At 46.9% G+C, this 18,659-nt stretch overlaps 1 protein-coding gene across 1 annotated transcript in view; it reads right to left on the bottom strand.

Moving 5' to 3' along the window:
• NLRC3 (NLR family CARD domain containing 3) overlaps positions 1-18,659 on the bottom strand; it is an 82,736-nt gene that overhangs the window by 30,330 nt on the left and 33,747 nt on the right. The window contains exons 4-7 of the mRNA XM_090023694.1: positions 11,564-13,307; positions 9,604-9,690; positions 7,458-7,541; positions 6,123-6,206 (exon numbers count right to left, since the gene is read on the bottom strand). Coding sequence (XP_089879820.1) covers positions 6,123-6,206; positions 7,458-7,541; positions 9,604-9,690; positions 11,564-13,307 — 1,999 coding nt within the window. The remainder of the gene's footprint in view (positions 1-6,122; positions 6,207-7,457; positions 7,542-9,603; positions 9,691-11,563; positions 13,308-18,659) is intronic.

Raw genomic sequence — 18,659 nt, 5'->3', positions numbered from 1 at the left:
TGTTTTTATTCATCAAAAATTCCAAAAGCTTTCTGTTTCAGTTTGAACCAAAATGAAATACTAGTGCTTTCTTTGGAGTTGCCAGCAAACTAGCAAATCAGTTATTCACCAGTGATAATCCTGCTGCATCTGCTGAGAATTCCCTGATGACTTGCATGTTCACCAGGACTCCCACACTGTCCTAGGATGCTCCACGCCACCCATGGTAGTGCCCCTAGAGTTACTGGGACAACTCAGTCAGGCCTTGATGATACTCTGATTTCCTGCTGGAAGTCCTGGCAGCAGCAGTTGCCACCATCCAACTACCAGACATGCAGTTACATGTTGCTAGTGACTCTGCATGCCTCCACAGCAACTCTGCCACCAGAGCAGGGTGCAACCTGCAGAGGCATCAGGCTCTGTAAAGACCACCAGAGCTGGCAGAAGGTAGGGGAGTGTCTCCTTGTGCTTTCTGCCAGCAACTGGACAGCAGAAACTGCTTAGCAAGGGGGCGGTAATTCTGCTGGTGAAAGGGGGGCTCTGCTGCCCCAGGGCAGCTCTCAGGATGCTTGGGTATGGACACACAGACATCAAGAGCTGTTTCAAAAGGGGAAATTTCAGAAAAGCAGCAGCTATTACAATCTGCTTGTTACCTGTGGATAAGCTGAGAGCAATACAAATATAGCAAAAACCAGAGCTCCAATGTGTCCACACCTATTGCTCTCAAATCTTTGCTGGAAGGACTGGAGTGTGAATAAAGTCTCGGTGACAGATTTTAATCTATTGGGGGTCTGATTTGCAGTTACTTTTTTATACGGCTCCAGCAGGGTAAGAAGTTCAAATGAATGCATCCACTTCACACGTTTGAAGCCCCTTAGCTTACCAGTGCAGTGGCAGGTAGCTGTACACTGAGAATACAACTCTTTATTTATAACAGCTCCTGAGAGGCCTTTTCTAGCTCTGCACTCCTGGAATACCGCACTCCCTATTCTCCTTGCCAGCTTCCCAGTTCTTCTGCTCGCTAGAGTCAAGAAGAACTGAAGAAAATCCCCTTGTTGCTATTTGCCTGTTCCAGGAATCATTGATTGATGCTCTTGAAACTCATATATACATATATGAGTTTCAAGAGCTGCCTATATACATGCTGGTTCATGATCTAATTTGAACGCTCCACTGTGGCCTCATCGTCACATGTAGAAGCCCTCGTAGGTTTAAAAATGGCTGTTGGGATGCTTTACCCAAATCTTGTTGAATGAGGCCTAGATAAAGCATCCTTCAGGCATTTTTAAACCCATGGGGGCATAATACAAGTGCAAGTGAGGTGTTTTTATTGGAGCAGTTGCCTGCGAACCACTCTAATTAAACAGTCCCCCACCCCTGAGCATGTGTACAGACAGCCATATATTCCATGGACGTAAATGTCACATTGGGGAGAGTGTTTTGTATTTTAAGTAGCTTGATTTTTAAATACCTGTTGAGTCATATTGGCCAATGATGTAGGCTGCTTCAATAAACCCATGCAAAGCAGCAATTTATTACAAGAACAGGAGTGGTGGCTGAATAATAAAGTAAATAAAGACAGCGTGTTGTCTCACAGCCAGATGCACGCCTTACACAAAGTTATGCTCTTTGCAGAGGGTGTCGGGGGGAGGAAGAATTCTGTGGGCCAGGGCCCTGGGTTCTGCCCAGTGCTCTTCTCTGCTGTGCTGGATGCAGGGCATGAGTTTCTCTGGGGCCCTTGGATATCAGCCTTTGTCCCTCTGGGCCCTCTCTCCTAAGTTCGGATAACACATTTCCATCTGCCTAATGGATAGGAGATGATGGCACCCAGCAGTGACAGGCTACATTTCAGGAGGTCATGTTGGGTACCAACAGATGTGACCTCCTGAGGTCCCTTCCAGTTCTAACTCTGTTCACCAGAGCGCCCCACGGGATGACAAGGTTGAACGGTCACAAACTCCTCCATGACTGTTTCAGGCTGGACATAAGGAAGAACTCCTTTACTGTCCAAGCCCCCAAGGTCTGGGATAGACTGCCACCAGAGGTGGTTCAAGTACCAACTTTGAATGCCTTAAGAGACATATGAATGTTTGGAAATGTCATTAAGTCACAGGAAGAAAGTGAAAGAGGTGGGCAGAGAATAACCACCATTTTAATTATTTATTTGAAGGACACTTGTTATAGGTGGGTTATTTTTGGGTTTTTGGGGGGAAAGGTTGGGTTTTTTTGGTTTTTTTGGGGGGGGTTAAACATTAAAGCATTGTTTTCTTCCTTAACCATCTGCAGAGGCCCAAATCTCTCCTTCTTCATCTCAAAAACTCCACAAAAAAGCCTCCGATTTTGTGCCTCTTTCTATCCTACTACTGTGTCTTCAGTCCCTTTCTATTTCCCAATTAAAATTCCAGATGGATTCCCCTTAGGAAACCAGTGCCAAATCCTCCCTCAGTGCTGGGGAGAAAGTGGTGTCATCGGTATGTTGGGAATGGGTGTCCCTTAGGAGGACGGCTGAGATGGTCAAAATCTCCACCACAGATGAAGGGAGACCTCCTCAGGAATTGCTCCGTGATTTAGCAATCATTCAGGATGCTGCCTGGTGGGGCAATGCGACTTGTCCTCCCGCAGCGTTAGCAAGGATAGGGGATGCTGCATAGTCATAGTCATATAAGTACAACTATAAACAGATAGTTAATTCAGGGAGGCTGCCAACAGGCCTTAAAATGAAAATAATCCCAATAAGTCCCCAGTGGCTCTCTCCCTGGGCTCTTGCACCTTCTGGTCTCGGTCTCAGCCTTTTGCCAGACTCTGGGCTTGTCACTGGGCTCCACCCACAGCCCGAGACTCCTGGGCCACCGGTTCTCGACATAGGCCCTAATCCTGTCCTAGCAAGGGGCAAGGCTAACCTACTGGTGTAACTCAAATGAATAGGAAACACCACCGCCCCCTGGCAGACATCTCCATCCCTCTAGGTGTTTCATATAAAGGCAGACCACTCATCTGTAAACCCAGTCTTTCTCATTCCTGGGAGCTTGTTTCTGTTCCCAGCCCTGCAGAGTTGTTCAACCCCAAATCCAGGTCCCTTTGGGAGCCCTGCACCCAGGAGCTCCTCACTTCTTGGTTGCCAGGGATGGACTCCCTGCCCAGAGCAGGATGGGGGCTCATCTAGCTCCAGCCTCAGCCCTCTGCTGTTCAGGTGAGTCCCTCATGAGCTCCCCTCTGCCACCTGCAAGCCACCTCTCACACTGCTTGCTCTCCTGAAGGAGCAGGCACATCTTGGTGCCCTGCTACACTGACACGTCCCACAGTGCTCCCTTACCTGCACACCTCTAACAGCAGTTGCTGGCCTCAGCCAGGATCCTTCTGCGAGAGCCGGCTGTGCCATATCCTACCTCCAATCCTGTGAGACACCTCAGGTGAAACAGGTCCAAGGAGCTGATTCTCCCCCTCTAAACAGCACTGGTCAGGCCACAGCTGGAGTACGGTATCCAGCTCTGGGTGCTGCACTTCAAGAGGGATGTGGACAACATAGAGAGGGTCCAGAGGAGGCCACTCGTATCACCAGGGGGCAGCAGGGCAGGCCCTGCAAGGACAGGCTACGGGACCTGAACCTGTTCAGCCTCCATAAGAGAAAGCTTTGGGGGATCTAGTGGCCTGTTAAAAACTAGTCAGAGGGGACCAGCAGGCATTGGGGGAGTCCCTGTTCCCCCGACCACTACCAGGAGTGACCAGGAATAATGGTCACAAGCTGCCAGAGCATACATTCAGATTAGAGATCAGGAGGTGCTACTTCAGGGTCAGGGCAGCTAGGATCTGGAATCAGCTTCCAAGCAAAGAGGTGCTGGCTCCTACCCTGGGGGTCTTTAAGACGAGGCTTGACAGTCACCTTGCTGGGGTTGTTTGAGCCCAGTACTCTTTCCTGCCAAGGCAGGGGGTCAGACTTGATGATCTGCTCAGGTCCCTTCCAACCCTACTAACTATGAAAGGTATTTGGTCCATGGAAAGAGAAAAGAGGAGATAACCAGACCCTGAACAAGGACTAAGCACCTTTCAATCCAACTAACTGGCTCGGTTTTGCAAACGACAAGAACAAGACACTGGATACACTCCCACAAACTGGCCCATTCAAATGTCAGCCAATCGCTAGATCACATGGGCCTGATCCAGTAGCATTACTAGGAGGGACGTGCAGGGCACCAGCCCTGGGCGCTGGAATAGAGAGTGTGAGCCAGAGCAGCAGTGGTTGGGTGCTGGGGCTTCACGCCGCTAAACCAGCTGCTGCTGGGCACGGGGCAGAAAGAGATGTGATAGCAGAAGCCAGAGTCTCTGAGTGCCTGGGGCAAGTAAAATGGCCCCTCTAATTCCCTCCTACTGCACTGTTCTCTGGGGCTCTGCACCCTACCCTCCTCTAGATACCCAGTAGGGTTTGTAAGTTATTACATATAATTAAGCTAATTTTGTCTCTGGCCTGATTCTGTTAACAGAGTTTCTCACTGGTGTAAATTCACTGACTTCAAATGAGCTGTTCCTGACTTATGCTGCCATGGGTGAGGAGGATAAGGCTCATTACAACAGGTGCATAGTAATGAAGTGAAAAATACAGCAAGTTTGATACGTAGCATAGGGGTCGGCATCGTACAGACCACAAGCTAGATCCAGCCCATAAGCCACTTGATCCAGCCAACAGACATAGGTTTTGGCAGCATTTGCTCTCCCCCTAGGAGAAGTGGTGGCAGCAGCTGGGTCCTAGCACCTGCCCATACCAGAACTGAACTGGGTCAGTCTGGTTCACAACCTTGCCGGGCTGATGACTGCTGACCTAAAAAAGTATTCCCCTACACCTTTGATTTCAGTCCATGTTCATTTAAACCTCAATATATCCAAACCCGCATAGGCCAAACCATTTTCTTCTCATTTCATCCTCAAAGCCAAGGTAAAAGGCATGTGGAAGTGCTAATTTTAGACTGTTGAGCATAATGATGTGAAAGAGAATTTGCCCCAAACCTGACCTTGTCACATTAAATAAGAGTGATGATGACAAAGAAAACCCAAGAACATGGTGTGAACAGTATGTGCCTATCACTGTGTGGTCTCCTGCAGCAACAATTATGTGCCTCTCTCAGTCTGAAGCATGTCATGCATGGTATCTGTAATGGGTGGAACAGTCCCTTTGCCATGAGTGACACCATAAACCAATGTATTACTGTAAAGAGGCAGCAGCTTCACTGAACACATCACCAAACCACCTGGGAAGCTATGAAGAACTAACTAGACTTTTTGAAACATCTTGTGCTTGTTCCTTTGTAAAACTCAGATGAAATCTTAGGGTTTCTTTATGTTGCCAAGTAGGGTCACCCCAAGACCTAGTTTCCAGCCCAAACCTAGCAATCATTCACATTAGTTCTGCCTCTGGCAACAGTCCAACCAACCCTGCTAGCTCTCCTAAATGCCAGATTCCAAAGCTGACTTTTTCCCTCATCCAGTCCTCCCAGCAGTGTATTCAGAGCTTACCCAAGCTAATGGTAAAAATTTCAGGAAGTCCAAGAGCACTTGGGGTCTGGCCCTTCTACGACTTATTTCCCTCTCTACTGTCCATAATCAGAACTAAGTAGGGAAGGAGAGACAAGAAGCAAGATGACTGACTTCTAGAAGGGCTCTGCTCAAACCCTTCTGTGAATCAGTCCACCCACTTCTGTGTTCAACATGCAGCCATGGCAAGTGGATAAGGACAAGGAGGGACAGCTCATGTATGCCAGGCTAGTTAAGGGCAGCCTTCTAGGTCAATCCTAAGTGGTAGCATAGACATACCCTTAAGGGTATTTGCTTCTGCCAAAGCCCTGGTGGTGAGGAAGGGGTTATTCCAGGATGCGGCTTATTCCAGTGGTTATTCCAGGGGTTATTCCAATTTTGATGTCTACTGTACTTTGACCACTATACGGTGCAAGCTGAGTATACCTGCCCTGGGCTAACAGATTCACTTAATACCCAGGATCTTTTCACTCTAAGACATTTAAACATCTTCTAGTCTATGACTGTTCATAACCTGAACATGAGACATTTTCCCAGTGGTCTCTTAGATGTTCATGTCCTCTATGAAGCTGCCTTCAGAAGAATATGATGAAGGTAAAACACATTTAAAATGCACTTACTTCAGGGAAAGAAGACTTTGGTTTTTTCTCAGTGCTTCAGCAAGTGCTTTTGCCCCTGAAGGTCCGATAGAGTTGCTCCGGAGGCTGGGGAGAGGACAGGGGTAGGCAAAGACAGGCAGAAAAGCTAAAGTTAGGAAATCAGAACTAGACTTGAACTAGACAGAAATACACTTTTGCCACCAGCTGTCTCTGATTTCTGTAAGATGTCCCAAGCAGAAAGCATTTAGTGGGTCTGATTGCACCCCAGAAAGAATGCCTCAGTTTGCCAAGCCCCTTGAGATCATCAGGAGCACTTCTTCCATTATCTGAGGCACAGGTGGTTGCATCCTGCAGTTACAATTCCTTCAGCAATATGATCACATTGGGTCTCTCATATTAAGAATCTGAGACCTAGCTGGTGCTTTGGTGGAAGACCTCCAGGAAGAACCCAACTGGGGTAGGGCATAATGTTGGTGATAGGTCACCCTGTTCCTGCCAGAATAGGTCCTGGGGTTCAGATAAGGAGATGCAGTTCTTCACCAAAGATCTATAATTGCAGCGGTGACAATCTGTGGTCATGAAAGTTCTATTAGCACTTTTTGAAAGTGTCAGGGAGCTAGCGCCAGGGTATGACTGCACAGCAGTGACTGTAGCTCATGTAGACATGTCTGGAATAGATTCAAACTAGCTAGCTAAGACATCAAAACCAGTGTAGCAGCAGAATCATGGAGCACAGCTTTTCAGGCAAGTTAAGTAGCCACTCTCAAGGAGCACCTATTAGTTTAAAATTAGCTGAAGTGTGTCAGCATGCACTGTAGACTATACTGTAGACATAAACAGTATCTTGGACAAAATCTTGGCTTCATTTCATTCTACCTCTCCTAAATTTCAGTACTATATATCCTGTTGAATTTATCCTTTCAGCAGGATATATAATAGTATCCACCTTCCCTAAACTGCTCTGTCAATCGGTGTAATAGCTGGGACAGAATATCACCTCTCTAGAAGCAGGGATTGCTGTTGAAGGAGACAAGAGGCCTTTGCACACAGTTGACCCAACATGTGTTCATCTAGTAGAGAGCAGAAATATGTGTGTACACATTTGTCAGCCAACAACAATACTTTGCATATCTTTAGTACTTCCAGTGACTGACCACCACTTCCCCCCCGCCTCCAGATGCTTCTGAGAAGCAGTTAGACTGGGTAGAAAGTATCCTCCAATTTGGAGAAACTAAGGTCAGCTGAAGTCACCAATTTAATTACTAGGTTTTGGAAAAGAAAACAATTAAAGAAAACTTGTGTACACAGCCACCCAAAGAGCATGCTCATGTCAGATAAGATACTCATACAACTTACTCAAGGACCATCAAGGTCCTGTTGACCATCAGGGATCTAGCGAGAGCTTTGGCTCCTTTGTTGCTGATCTGGTTTTCTGCCAAACTGCCCAGAAAAAGAAATCAAGTGTTACAGGATAAGGATGGTGAGTCCAGTCTCTGTCCCAGAACATCTCTGCAAACTCGCTGCTGGCCACACAAACAGCTAAGGAAGGAGACAACTGAGAAATGTGGACAGGAGAGAGATCCTCTTATAAAAAGAAGTGCATAGTGGAGGTCCCATGTTGGACAATACAGTTCCATTGATTAATAATCAGCTAAAATTGCCCTGTTGTTAACCTGTTAGTCCCTACATACATGTCAACTGGGGACTGCTTCATTTTCAGGGATGGGTTCAGGCACAGTAAGAGGTGGGACTCTGCAGTGACAGGGAAAAAGGCCAGCTCCTGTGGGTAGTTCTCCTGGACTGCTGGTAGAGCTCATTGCAGGGATGAGTCTCAGCTTCCCCAGCAGCCTCTTAACTGGGAACCATCCTTCATGTTTCAGCCTCCCCCTCTGGCAACAACTGACTACCCCTTCCGCCCCAGCTGGAACCCAGCCAGGCAGTGAGAAGGTGCTGTGCATCCCTGAGGCTGAGGCTGAGGCTGAGGCTGAGGCTGAGGCTAAGGCTAAGGCTGGCCAGCAGGGAGCTGGAGTGAGTCTATGCTGGGGCAAAGAACTGGAAAAAAAGAAAGAGAGAGGTGGGAAAAGACAGACTGGCTGCTTGGGGGCTGTTACTTCCAGACAGGAGAGGGGTCTCCTCCTGCAAAGGGGAGAAGGAGAGGAGAAGGGATCATTAACTTAGCCTCAGTGATTTAGGGCAGAGTGCTAAGACTAACTGCACAATACCCATACTCAGCATCCTGCTTTAATCATCTGCCCCAGGGTTCTCACACCTGGACCCACTATCCCAATCCTACTGTATAAGAAGATACAACCTGACAGGACATGTCACTGCACAGTTTTCTGCACAGATGACTTGGAAAGATCTGGCATTACTTAGGGACTGATACCTTTAATGTACAAAGGCAGATCATTTTAACAGATCAGAGTGTGCATCTATATGTCGCCCTATGTCGCCATAGTGACATGCTACATTGCCATACGACACGCTACAGAGATGTAGCAATCATGTGAGTCTACATGCGATCAGCAGCTACTTTGCAGTAGCAGCGCACTCCCCCATTTTAGCATGCCGCTATGGTGAAGTAGCAGTAAAAACTAGCCATGTGCTGCACGCACGGCGCAGTATGGACAGTTACTGTGCCATGCTTTAGTACTTCCGAAAGAAAGTACTAAAGCATGGCGCCATAACAACATCGATGTAGGCGACATGTAGGCATGGGTGACTGGTGCTGCCTTAGTCGGCGGGGCACACGCTTCCCCAGTAACCTGGGCAGAGGGGGGGGTCCCCCGCAGCCAATTCCAAGGTGGCCGATCGCTCCGGCCAATCAGTGCAGCCGCTTCTGGAAGCTCAATGGCACTCCACTCCCCGGCTGGCGCTTGCAGGGGTGGCACCGGCACTCCCACCTGCCCCTCCTGCCCATTGCCTAAGCACCCCCATGTAGATGTGGCCAGAGACAACATCTTCCAGCCTTGGGAAACACACTTGCTGTACCTCTCTTTCAGTGATAGCCCCAGTCTGAGGCATCTTGACCTATTCCTTGTTAAGGCCCCATTTCTGATTTCCACTAAAAGACATTCGGTAATCACAAATCAGAGAATCAGGTATTTTAGTAAAAGTGTTAGTACCAGTGATGATCCTCACTTCCTTGATCATTGACTTGCCACCCAAACAGCAGGTTTAGAAATGACAAAGAAACTGAAATCTTCCTGAAAATAACTTAGGTAGGTGGTACTAATCATGGGTGTTGGATGAGTCATGAGCTACACTACTAAATTGTGAACTGCCATTAGCAAGTAGACAGAGACAGACCACTTGTCTGTAACTGAGACAAACCAATGGACTGGCCAATCTTTCCACCTACCCCTCCTGAGGATTGTGGTCTGCCCTGGATGTGAAATTGTTAAAAGAAATATCACACTCCTTGACACAGCACTTCAACAAATGATGCCATTATCATCCTTACCATCATGTTGGCTAATCAACATTATCCAGTAATCAGTACCTGATCTTTTGAATCTGACAGTCCTTCACACTCAGCACACTACTCAACAGCTCCATCACATTGTCCTTAAACTGGTTGTTGTCCAGCCTAGCCAACAAAAAAAAATAGAAATTGCTGACTCAGAACAAAACATTTTTTTAATAATGAAATGAAGAAATAGAAATAATCATTATATGTAACCAAAAGCAAGAGCTCTCTGAAATTGAAAAAGTCCTGAGCTATTTCATTCTTAAGTTCATAGAACAACCCCCATCAAGAGGTAATGCACAGGGGACTACTGAACTTGAGGTGGTGGCCAGACAATTTTGCAGGCGGACCCTGGGCTGGCCTATGGGCACCTGGGTTCTGCCTCTGACTCAGCTGCCCCACACCCTACCAGACCTGGGCATTGACTTGGCATGGGTCAGGGGCTCCAGTGGCAAAGATGGCTCCTCCTGCATCACTCTGGCTGCCTTACACTCTACCTGCTGCAACCCCCCTGGATGCCGCCAGCCGGGAGTAAGGCAGAAGGTGGGGTGCCAGCAGTCTGCCCCCACCCCCCCATCCCGCTGCAATGTTGGGGGGGTTCAGCAGGCCTCTCCTGCTGTCTTGGCCTGACTGAAGACAAGCTGATGCCACCCTTCTCTATGCCACCACTGCCCTGGCCCAGCTGTCAGGACCTTGTGGCACTGCTGCCCCTTGTGGCTAGCTCTGCCCCCATCCCACTCCACCTCCATTCCTCTTGCTGCGAGCAGCCCCATCAGCTAGAACATGGGAGAACCACTTTCAATCCCTGCACTTTTGTTTCCCATATTCTCTAAACACCAGGCTACTATGTATTCTGGGGAAGGGCCCTCTCCTGCCGGAGTTGTTCTACTTGGTATACATAATTAAGTATTCATAAGAACATGGACTTGATCTGGGCTCATCAACATCCTGCATGAGGGCCATCATCACAGGGCTATGGAGTTAGTCTCTGTGCAAGTTCGTGCTTATTTATTTATACCAAGTAGAACACTTCCAACAGAAGGAAGGAACATATCCCTTTGTCCAAGTAGTCTGGAAGGCAGGGCACTTCCCTGGGATGGAGGGATTCATGCTATGAGTCAGGTAGCACAGGGACCTAAACCATGCTCTCCCACATCCAAGATGAGTAGCCTGATCATCAAACTATTTTCTGTGCTAAGGCAGGCCTCTTGTTCTCTAATTCTGACCAGAAATTCCACTCTAACTGGTCCACTCCTAGGAAAAGTCTCAATTTTGATGCGTCAGTATTTTCAAGGGAAAAACTATTCCATTCAGAAATCCCCAACCTGGTCCATACCATAGAGAAGCCAAAAAACTATAGTGAGGGTGGGGCTTATCAGAGATAAGGATATAACAAAAATGTAGTTCAAGTAAAACTGCCTGCCTTCTGCTGAAGACATTAGCCTGGTTACCTCCAGCAGTGCACACGGCAAAAAACCCAGATCTCCTGAGAGGCCCCCAAAATGCAAGATAAGCCAACCTGCCAAGATAGTTAAGATGACACTGTTTTAGGAAGGCCCTAAAGTAGCACCAGATTTGGCCATTAGCAATGGCACTTTCACTTCTTTGGCTCCTGTCATCCAAGGGCACATTGCCTTAAGAAGATATTGACTGAGCAAGTCTACCAGAACCCTCGCTAGGTAGGCAAATATTTTGATCTCCCTTACAGAGGTGGAAAAAGGCAGGCACAGTGATGAGATGTGACTCCCCCAATGGTCCTAGAGCCCTGATCAGAACCAAAGAGCCTTGACTTTCCACCTCCTGGCCATACTGTCCTAATACCCCATAGTCCTGCCATCCTCAACATATATTTCAATTTGCAGACCAACCTGTTTGGTCTTGAATAAAATAATTATCTTTTATCCTTTCAATATATATTAGTTTGCACCAGGCACAACAGAAATGTGGAAATACCCAATATCCTTTCCCCAGATGAAACCCCATGATGACCTACCGGAGATTATGACAGAAGAGAAGCTGGGAAAGTAGACTTTTGCAAATATTGTAGGTGAGACAGTTGGAGAGATTTGTCTCTTCCATGCACACCTCAGAGACCTGCAAGAGATAAGCCAGGGCAGAGCAGTTCACTGGACTTAACATCCCAGCTAAGCTCTCATTTTTCATAGCTTCCTCCACTGTCTTGGCAATCTCCATGTGCTGTATTTCATACAAGCACTGCATGACATTTACTGTCCGGGAGGAGATGATGTAGTCAGTGTTCAAGCAGCTCTGGAGAAAACTGATCACCAGACTTCTGTAGTTATTTTGCTCATCCTTTACCAAGAGCCAACCAGACAGCAACTTGTTCACCTGTGGGGAGAGAAGGCCAGAGAGAAAGCGCACAAAGATGTCCAGCTGCCCATCCTCTAATTGCAGCGATCGCTGGACAGCATTCTTAAAGTGATTGAAGAAACCCAGCTTGGGCCAAGACATCCCACTCTCTGTGAAGAGGTCAAATATTGCCCGCTTTGCTGCAGTGTAGTAATACATGGCTGCTAAAAACTCCTGAATGCTTAAATGGGAGAAATAGTATGCAGTGAAGTTCTGCATCTCTTCCTTGAGTAATATCTTACTGCACACGCCGCCTTGTAGCGCTAGGAGATCTCCACCATAGGCTTTCAAGTCTTGTTCATAAAATATGTACTTCTTTTTGAGCAGCCCATAAAATGCCAGCCTACCCAGGTTGCCAATCACCTTCTTGGTGTTGTTCATGGCTTGCTCTATCCTGGGAGTCTCCCTCTGCTTATCCTGCCAATCACTGCTTAATGCCATTTTAAAATAATATGAATAGATTTCTGTTAAGGTCTTTGGAACAGTTGTTACTTCCTGGGACTGATCAGTGCTGTTCTTTAGAAAATAGCCTATTGAAGTACCAGAAATCCAGCAAAAAGCAGGGACTGTGCACATAACATGCAAAGACCTGTTAGCCTTGATATGATAGAAGACTTGGTGGGACAAGTCTTTGTTGTCAAGGAACATCTGATCCAAGAACTCCTTGATCTCCACAGATCCAAACCCTTGAATTTCTGTCATCCGGTCAACTAGCCCACCTGGGATCTGGCTGGCTGCTGTTGGTCTGGAAGTGACCCAAATGGAAAACTCCTGTAACAGGTTGCCACGGATAATATTAGTGATCAAGTTGTCTACTTGAATCTCCTTTTTGGGGTCTGTGCAAACTACTGTGTTAGAAAAATCTAAAGGAGTCTTAAACTCATCCAGGCCATCCAGAATCAACAGAGTCCGGACAGTCCCATTGGAGACAAAAGTCGGTTCTGTTATGTGAGGGAATGCTGACCGGATGAGCCTCTCAGCAGAGAGTTTCTCATAAGTGTTGAGTTCCCGGAAGGTAAGCGGCAACACAAATATGATGTCCTTATTAATCTCTCCTTTTGTCCATGTGTAGACAAATAATTTCACCAAAGTGCTTTTGCCAACCCCAGCTACACCCACAGTCACAGAGATCCGAGGACATATGCTGACTTTAGACAGAGGCAGGAAGAGTTTCTCCAAGGGGATATTCTTGGATATATTCCTAACGCCTTTGGTGGCCTCCAGCTGCATGACATCATGCTCTTTCTGTTGGATATCTGTCAAACCTTCTACCAGCAGAAGATTAGTAAGCCTCCGTAGCTGGCCAGTCTCCAAGCCATTTCCATAGCGGTTCTGGAGACTTTCCAAATGTTTTTGCACCATAGGTTCTGCATAGACAGAAGAAAAACAGCGGATTAAAAAGACAGAAAATAGCCACAACCACAGGAAAACAGGTTTGAAAACCACCGGGTATTGGCAGTGGATGGGACTATGAGAGGTTATGTGTGCTCACTTTGGATATACACTCATCAGCTAACAATAAATGTACTTGCTCCTGCCACTGGCTACCAAGATTTTTTCTAGTTAGACATTGACTGAAAGTCAGCATAGAAAGCTTTACCAGAAGCTGCAACTTTCAATAAATGTTAACCAGCTGAATAACAGAAGTTAAAGATAGATGAGGTCACCTGACCTGTCCCCCAACCAGGTCACAGAGTTGTCCTCTATTCCATCTTTATAGTAATCTGTCCAGTTTAATTTGAGTTTTTTCTTAATGAAGTTTAAACATGGAAGGGACAATTTTTTTACCATGATGGTCATAAATTCTCCGTGCCACTTTCCTGTCAATGCTGCAGAATCTAAGGCAGAAATGGTACTGCTCCTGTGTTAAATTGCCTTGACAGAAAACACTGGTTTTATATAAATGCAAATCATTTATTTCAGGGAGACACCCTCAGCAACAGAAACATGTACTCTGGAAATTAAATCGTGAGGAAGCTATGTACCTCACAGAGTTATCATGATGTCTATTAGTGACCCTTTTATCACACTAAAGGTCCCATAAACAGACCAGCATCATTCAGCAACTGAACTTAGACAACTGCAGCTTTGCCACAAGCTGAGATATAGTCCAATATAGCTAAAGTTCAGCTCCAAATGTCTCAGTGCAAGTTTTCCATTCACAGCAAGCTTCCCAGGAATAAGGAGGTCTGCGATTCCCAAATGAAACATCAATACAATTCCACCCTGGGGGCTAAATTCAGAGCTGTTAGAGGAGAGTGGTGTTCATTTGAATCTTGCCACTGCTGTACACTCCTGCGGACGTCCTCATGCCATCTCACAGTCACTTTGAATTGAGCATTAAGGACTCTAAGCAAAGGAGTGTTTATTCAAGGTGGGAAGTGGTTTTTACAGATTTTTACATCTTTCTCAGTTGCCTTTCTTAATAAACTCTTGATTCCACAGCTTTATTTTAAAACAACATAAACTCCTTTGCACTCGGAAACAGTCAGAAGAAACATGGAAGGAGGGGAGGTAAGTTACATGTTAGCAAATGGATAAGTTAGCCCATGTAAAGGCATGTCTCCAGAATAGTTTCACCAGTTACACCAGTATTGTGGATTAAGAGCATCTTAATTATGCTCAACTTAAATTATTCCCAGGAGACATAAAATAAACGGAGAAAACCATTCATACTTGAATGGGAACGTCCACAAAGGGGTTTATTACAAAACTGGTTGAAAGTCAGATGGATTCAGATGATAAACCCTTTGAGAGGGGAACCAGGTTTTTCTTTGTGTTTGTACAGTGCTAAAACACACTTGGCACTGTAAATAATCATGACCGCTTGCTCATTACTTTTTAAAAACAGCACACGGCTTGTCCAGATTCTGCTAGATGTTAATAGACAGGAACAAAACACAATGAGGATTAAACTCAAGGTGACCTCAACCATTGTGTTATTCAATCCTGTTCTGTGCAATTATCATCCACACGCTGTAGCTCTGATTGCACTATTCAAACTTTCCCACTAGAAGCAGTACTGAAGCTTAATTTCAATACCTAGGTAAGTAATTATTGAGCAAAACATCAGAAAATTGCTTATACTGGAGTGCAGCCTAAAGCAGAGAAATGAGGCGAGACAAATTAGTCTTAAGGTGTGGAGTCTTGGATCAGGAGACACAGAGTTATACTCCTGACACAAACATATTATTCACTATAAAATAAAAAAATCTCATTAGACAAAACAATGAAATAAACAAAAAAAAACCACTCTCAAAACTGAAACAACAGATTCTGATTTTGTAATTTTAATTGATTAAACAAATAGGACAAGAATAGGATGGGTTTCAACACAGACAAGTGCAAGGTGATGCACCTCGGGAGGAACAACCGGCACCATACCTACAGGTTAGGGAACTCCCCTCTTGTCAGCACGGAGGCGGAAAAGAATATCAAAGCCATGATGTCCTGTCAGACCAACCTGATTGCCTTCTACGATCAGGTCACAAAAGCAATGGATGCAGGTGTTGCCTTGGATGTAGTCTTTCTGGACTTCAGGAGGACCTTTGACACTGTCTCCCACCCCCATTCTCATTAAAAAACTAAGCGACTGTGGCATTGATGCCTACACAGTCAGATGGGTCTCAAATTGGCAGAGGGGTCGTACTCAGAGAGTGGTGGTGGACGGGTCTTTTTTGACCTGGAGGGAAGTGGGCAGTGGAGTCCCCCCAGGGCTCGGTCCTTGGGCCCGCACTGTTCAATTTCTTTATTAGTGACTTGGATGATGGGGTGAAAAGTAGCCTGTTTAAATCTGATGATGATACCAAGATTTGGGGTGAGGTGGGCATGCTAGTAGGGAAGGACAGATAATAGTGGGACCTGGACATGTTACAGTGGTGGGCTAATGAAAATAGGACGGGTTTCAATACTGACAAGTGCAGGGTGCTGCACTTGGGCAGTAGGAACCAGCAGCACACTTATAAGCTGGGAAACTCCCTTCATGAGAGTGCAGTGGCAGAAAGAGATCTTGGAGTTATTACTGACTCCAAGATGAACATGGGCCGGCAGTGTGGAGAGGCACTTAGGAAGGCCAACCGCACCTTGTCATGCATCCACAGATGCATCTCGAGCAGGTGCAAGGAGGTGATCCTCCCCCTCGATGCGGCACTGGTCAGGCCGCAGCTGGAGTACTGCGTCCAGTTCTGGGCGCCGCACTTCAGGAGGGATGTGGACAGCATGGAGAGGGTCCAGAGGAGAGCCACTCGTATGATCAGGGGGCAACAGGGCAGGCCCTATGAGGAGAGGCTACGGGACCTGAACCTGTTCAGCCTCTGCCATGAGCCCTCAGATGCCCTGATGGCTACTGCTGCAGCTGGTGAGGGCAGGGCTTTTTTTTTTGCTTTTTTTTTTTTTTTTTTAAGTGTTGGGAGGCTGGGGCCAGGCCTGGCAGTCATTGACAAGGCTGGGGAGAACAGGCAAGGGGCAGGGGGTGCTCAGGGGGGCTGGGAGAGCAGGCAGGGGATGGAGCCTGGCAGGGGTCCCCCCATGGTCCCCTCCACCCTTCTCAACCCCCCTCCCACCCCCTACTTGCTGGCACAGAACCTGGGGCCAGCTCCCTGCAGCAGCAAGTGGGGATTGCCCGAATCTCCACATCTTCTCTGAATCTTTTCTGAATCGATTCAGAGGCTTTAAATAGATTCGGACCTTATAATTGGTCTCCCAATTTGATTTGGATTCATAAATTCAGCCGTCAAATAGGGCCAAATCTCCTCTAAATTGAATCAGCAACGGACGCTTCGCACAGCCCTACTGCATACCCTCATTAACATGCAGGTTTGCGGAGCTGCTTGTGCTTATTTTCGCTGTTTGTTGTCAGGAGTTATGCTGTTTGAAGTTAAAGTTAAAGTTGATGCCAAGTTATACAAAGATAATTAAAATGCCCTCATGGTAAGCTGTTCCAAGGTCTGCAATGGTGAGAGTTTTAGTGCAAAAGGTTAGACGTGAGGACTAGAAGAGATTCCAGACAAGAATCACTCTTTGGATAGCTTTGTGGCTTATCAACTGCTCGAGAAAAAGTGCTTGCAAGCATCATTTTCTACAATTGGTTCAGGGAGCAACCTGAAACTCACTGGGGGCATCTATACATGCTATTAGCATGCAGCAATGAACTCCAGTGCATATTGTGCTGGAGTTTCTTGCTTCCAGGCACTGCGTTTGAATATGCACATGAGACCGCAGCATGTTAAGTCAGGTCAAAGTAGACCCAGCTGGCAGGGAGTCCGGTGGGGTCAGCCTGCCAGCCGAGAGCTGCTCCAACATGGCTCAATGTGCTGCAGAGAGGCTGGCTGGGGCATGAGGGTGCTCCAGTGTGGAGCTAGCCAGCAGACAGCTCCACACTGAAGCACCCTCATGCCCCAGCCAGCCCCATCAGCATACATATGTACTACTGTATTTACAAGTACTATCCTGTGGCAGAGCTAATTAGTTTCTTGCAGCCTATGAGCCCTACATGTGTAGGTGCTGAGAAATTTACTGCAGAGCTAATTAACTCCACAGTAAGCAAGACAGGCCAACTATTGTTGAAAAAGCTGAAAAAAGCCCTGAATCTACTACTGACATAGGATAGGTCTGGAATTACATAGCAGTCTGAAAAGGAAGGAGACCCCAGTAAAGGAGTGGCAAAGACCCTGGTGGTAGTGGCACTTGGCAGAGCTTCCAGATGACAGTGCTGGGTAAGGCTCTTTTTCCAACTGACTGGGCTAGGTGGTAGGTCCCTGGGTTGGTTTGCGAGTCACTGGGCACACCTAGAGACGTTTACTTGAGAGTAGACTAATTAGCTCAGCAGTAAATGTCTCACACCTACATGTGTGCCCCGATTAGGCCACAGGGAACTAATTAACTCCACAGCAGGGTAGTGATTGTAAATATAAATACTAGCCTGCCCTGCTGCAGAGTTTTGCAGACACTGTAGACACTGGCTCTGTTGCCTGCAGCTGCCTGCCAGCTAGCCCCACACTGAAGCACCCTCGTGCCCCAGCCAGCCTCTCCGCATCATATTGAGCCAGGTCAGAGCAGTCCCGGGCTGATAGGCTGAACCCCAGATTCTCTGCCAGGTGGGGATGCTCTGACCCAGCTCAATGTGCTGTGGTCCCAGGCACGTGTTCAAACAGTCCACCCAGGAGCAATAAGCTCTGGTGCAATAAGTGCTGGAGTTCATTGCGGCATCCTAACAGCATGTGTAGACAGGCCTACTGTAACTGTAATCTGGTTTGAGCTTGTGCTGACTGTGATCTGTTTGAGATATAGTTATGGGTTAATAGTTAATAGTATGTTTATTACCGTTTCTCTTGTAATATACCTTGTTTTAGTTTAACATTGGCTTGTCTGTAGGGAGTTTGTTCACATTAGAACACCCAGTTAAAATTGGTTTTCCCAGGTTTCTGGGTAGGGGTTTGACCTAAATCTGAGAAGTGATATAAAACTCCTAAAGTTGAACCCAGCCCTTGTTACTTGAAGGCCGAAGACCTTCAAGTCAGCCGGTCCTGATGGGTTACACCCCAGGGTACTCAGGGAGGTGGCAAGCATCATAGCTCAGCCCCTGGCACAGATCTTTGAAAGTTCTTGGCGCTCTGGTGAAGTGCCCGAAGACTGGAAGAAGGCCAATGTGGTGCCAATCTTCAAGAAAGGGAGGAAAGTAGATCCGGCAAACTACAGGCCCATCTGCCTGACCTCTATCC

This window comes from Crocodylus siamensis, chromosome 12, assembly GCF_052110815.1.
Source record: "Crocodylus siamensis isolate JL-2025a chromosome 12, ASM5211081v1, whole genome shotgun sequence".
NCBI classification, from domain to species: domain Eukaryota; kingdom Metazoa; phylum Chordata; order Crocodylia; family Crocodylidae; genus Crocodylus; species Crocodylus siamensis.
The sequence above is the reverse complement of the archived record's forward strand: the minus strand, read 5'-3'. Positions and strand labels throughout refer to the sequence as shown.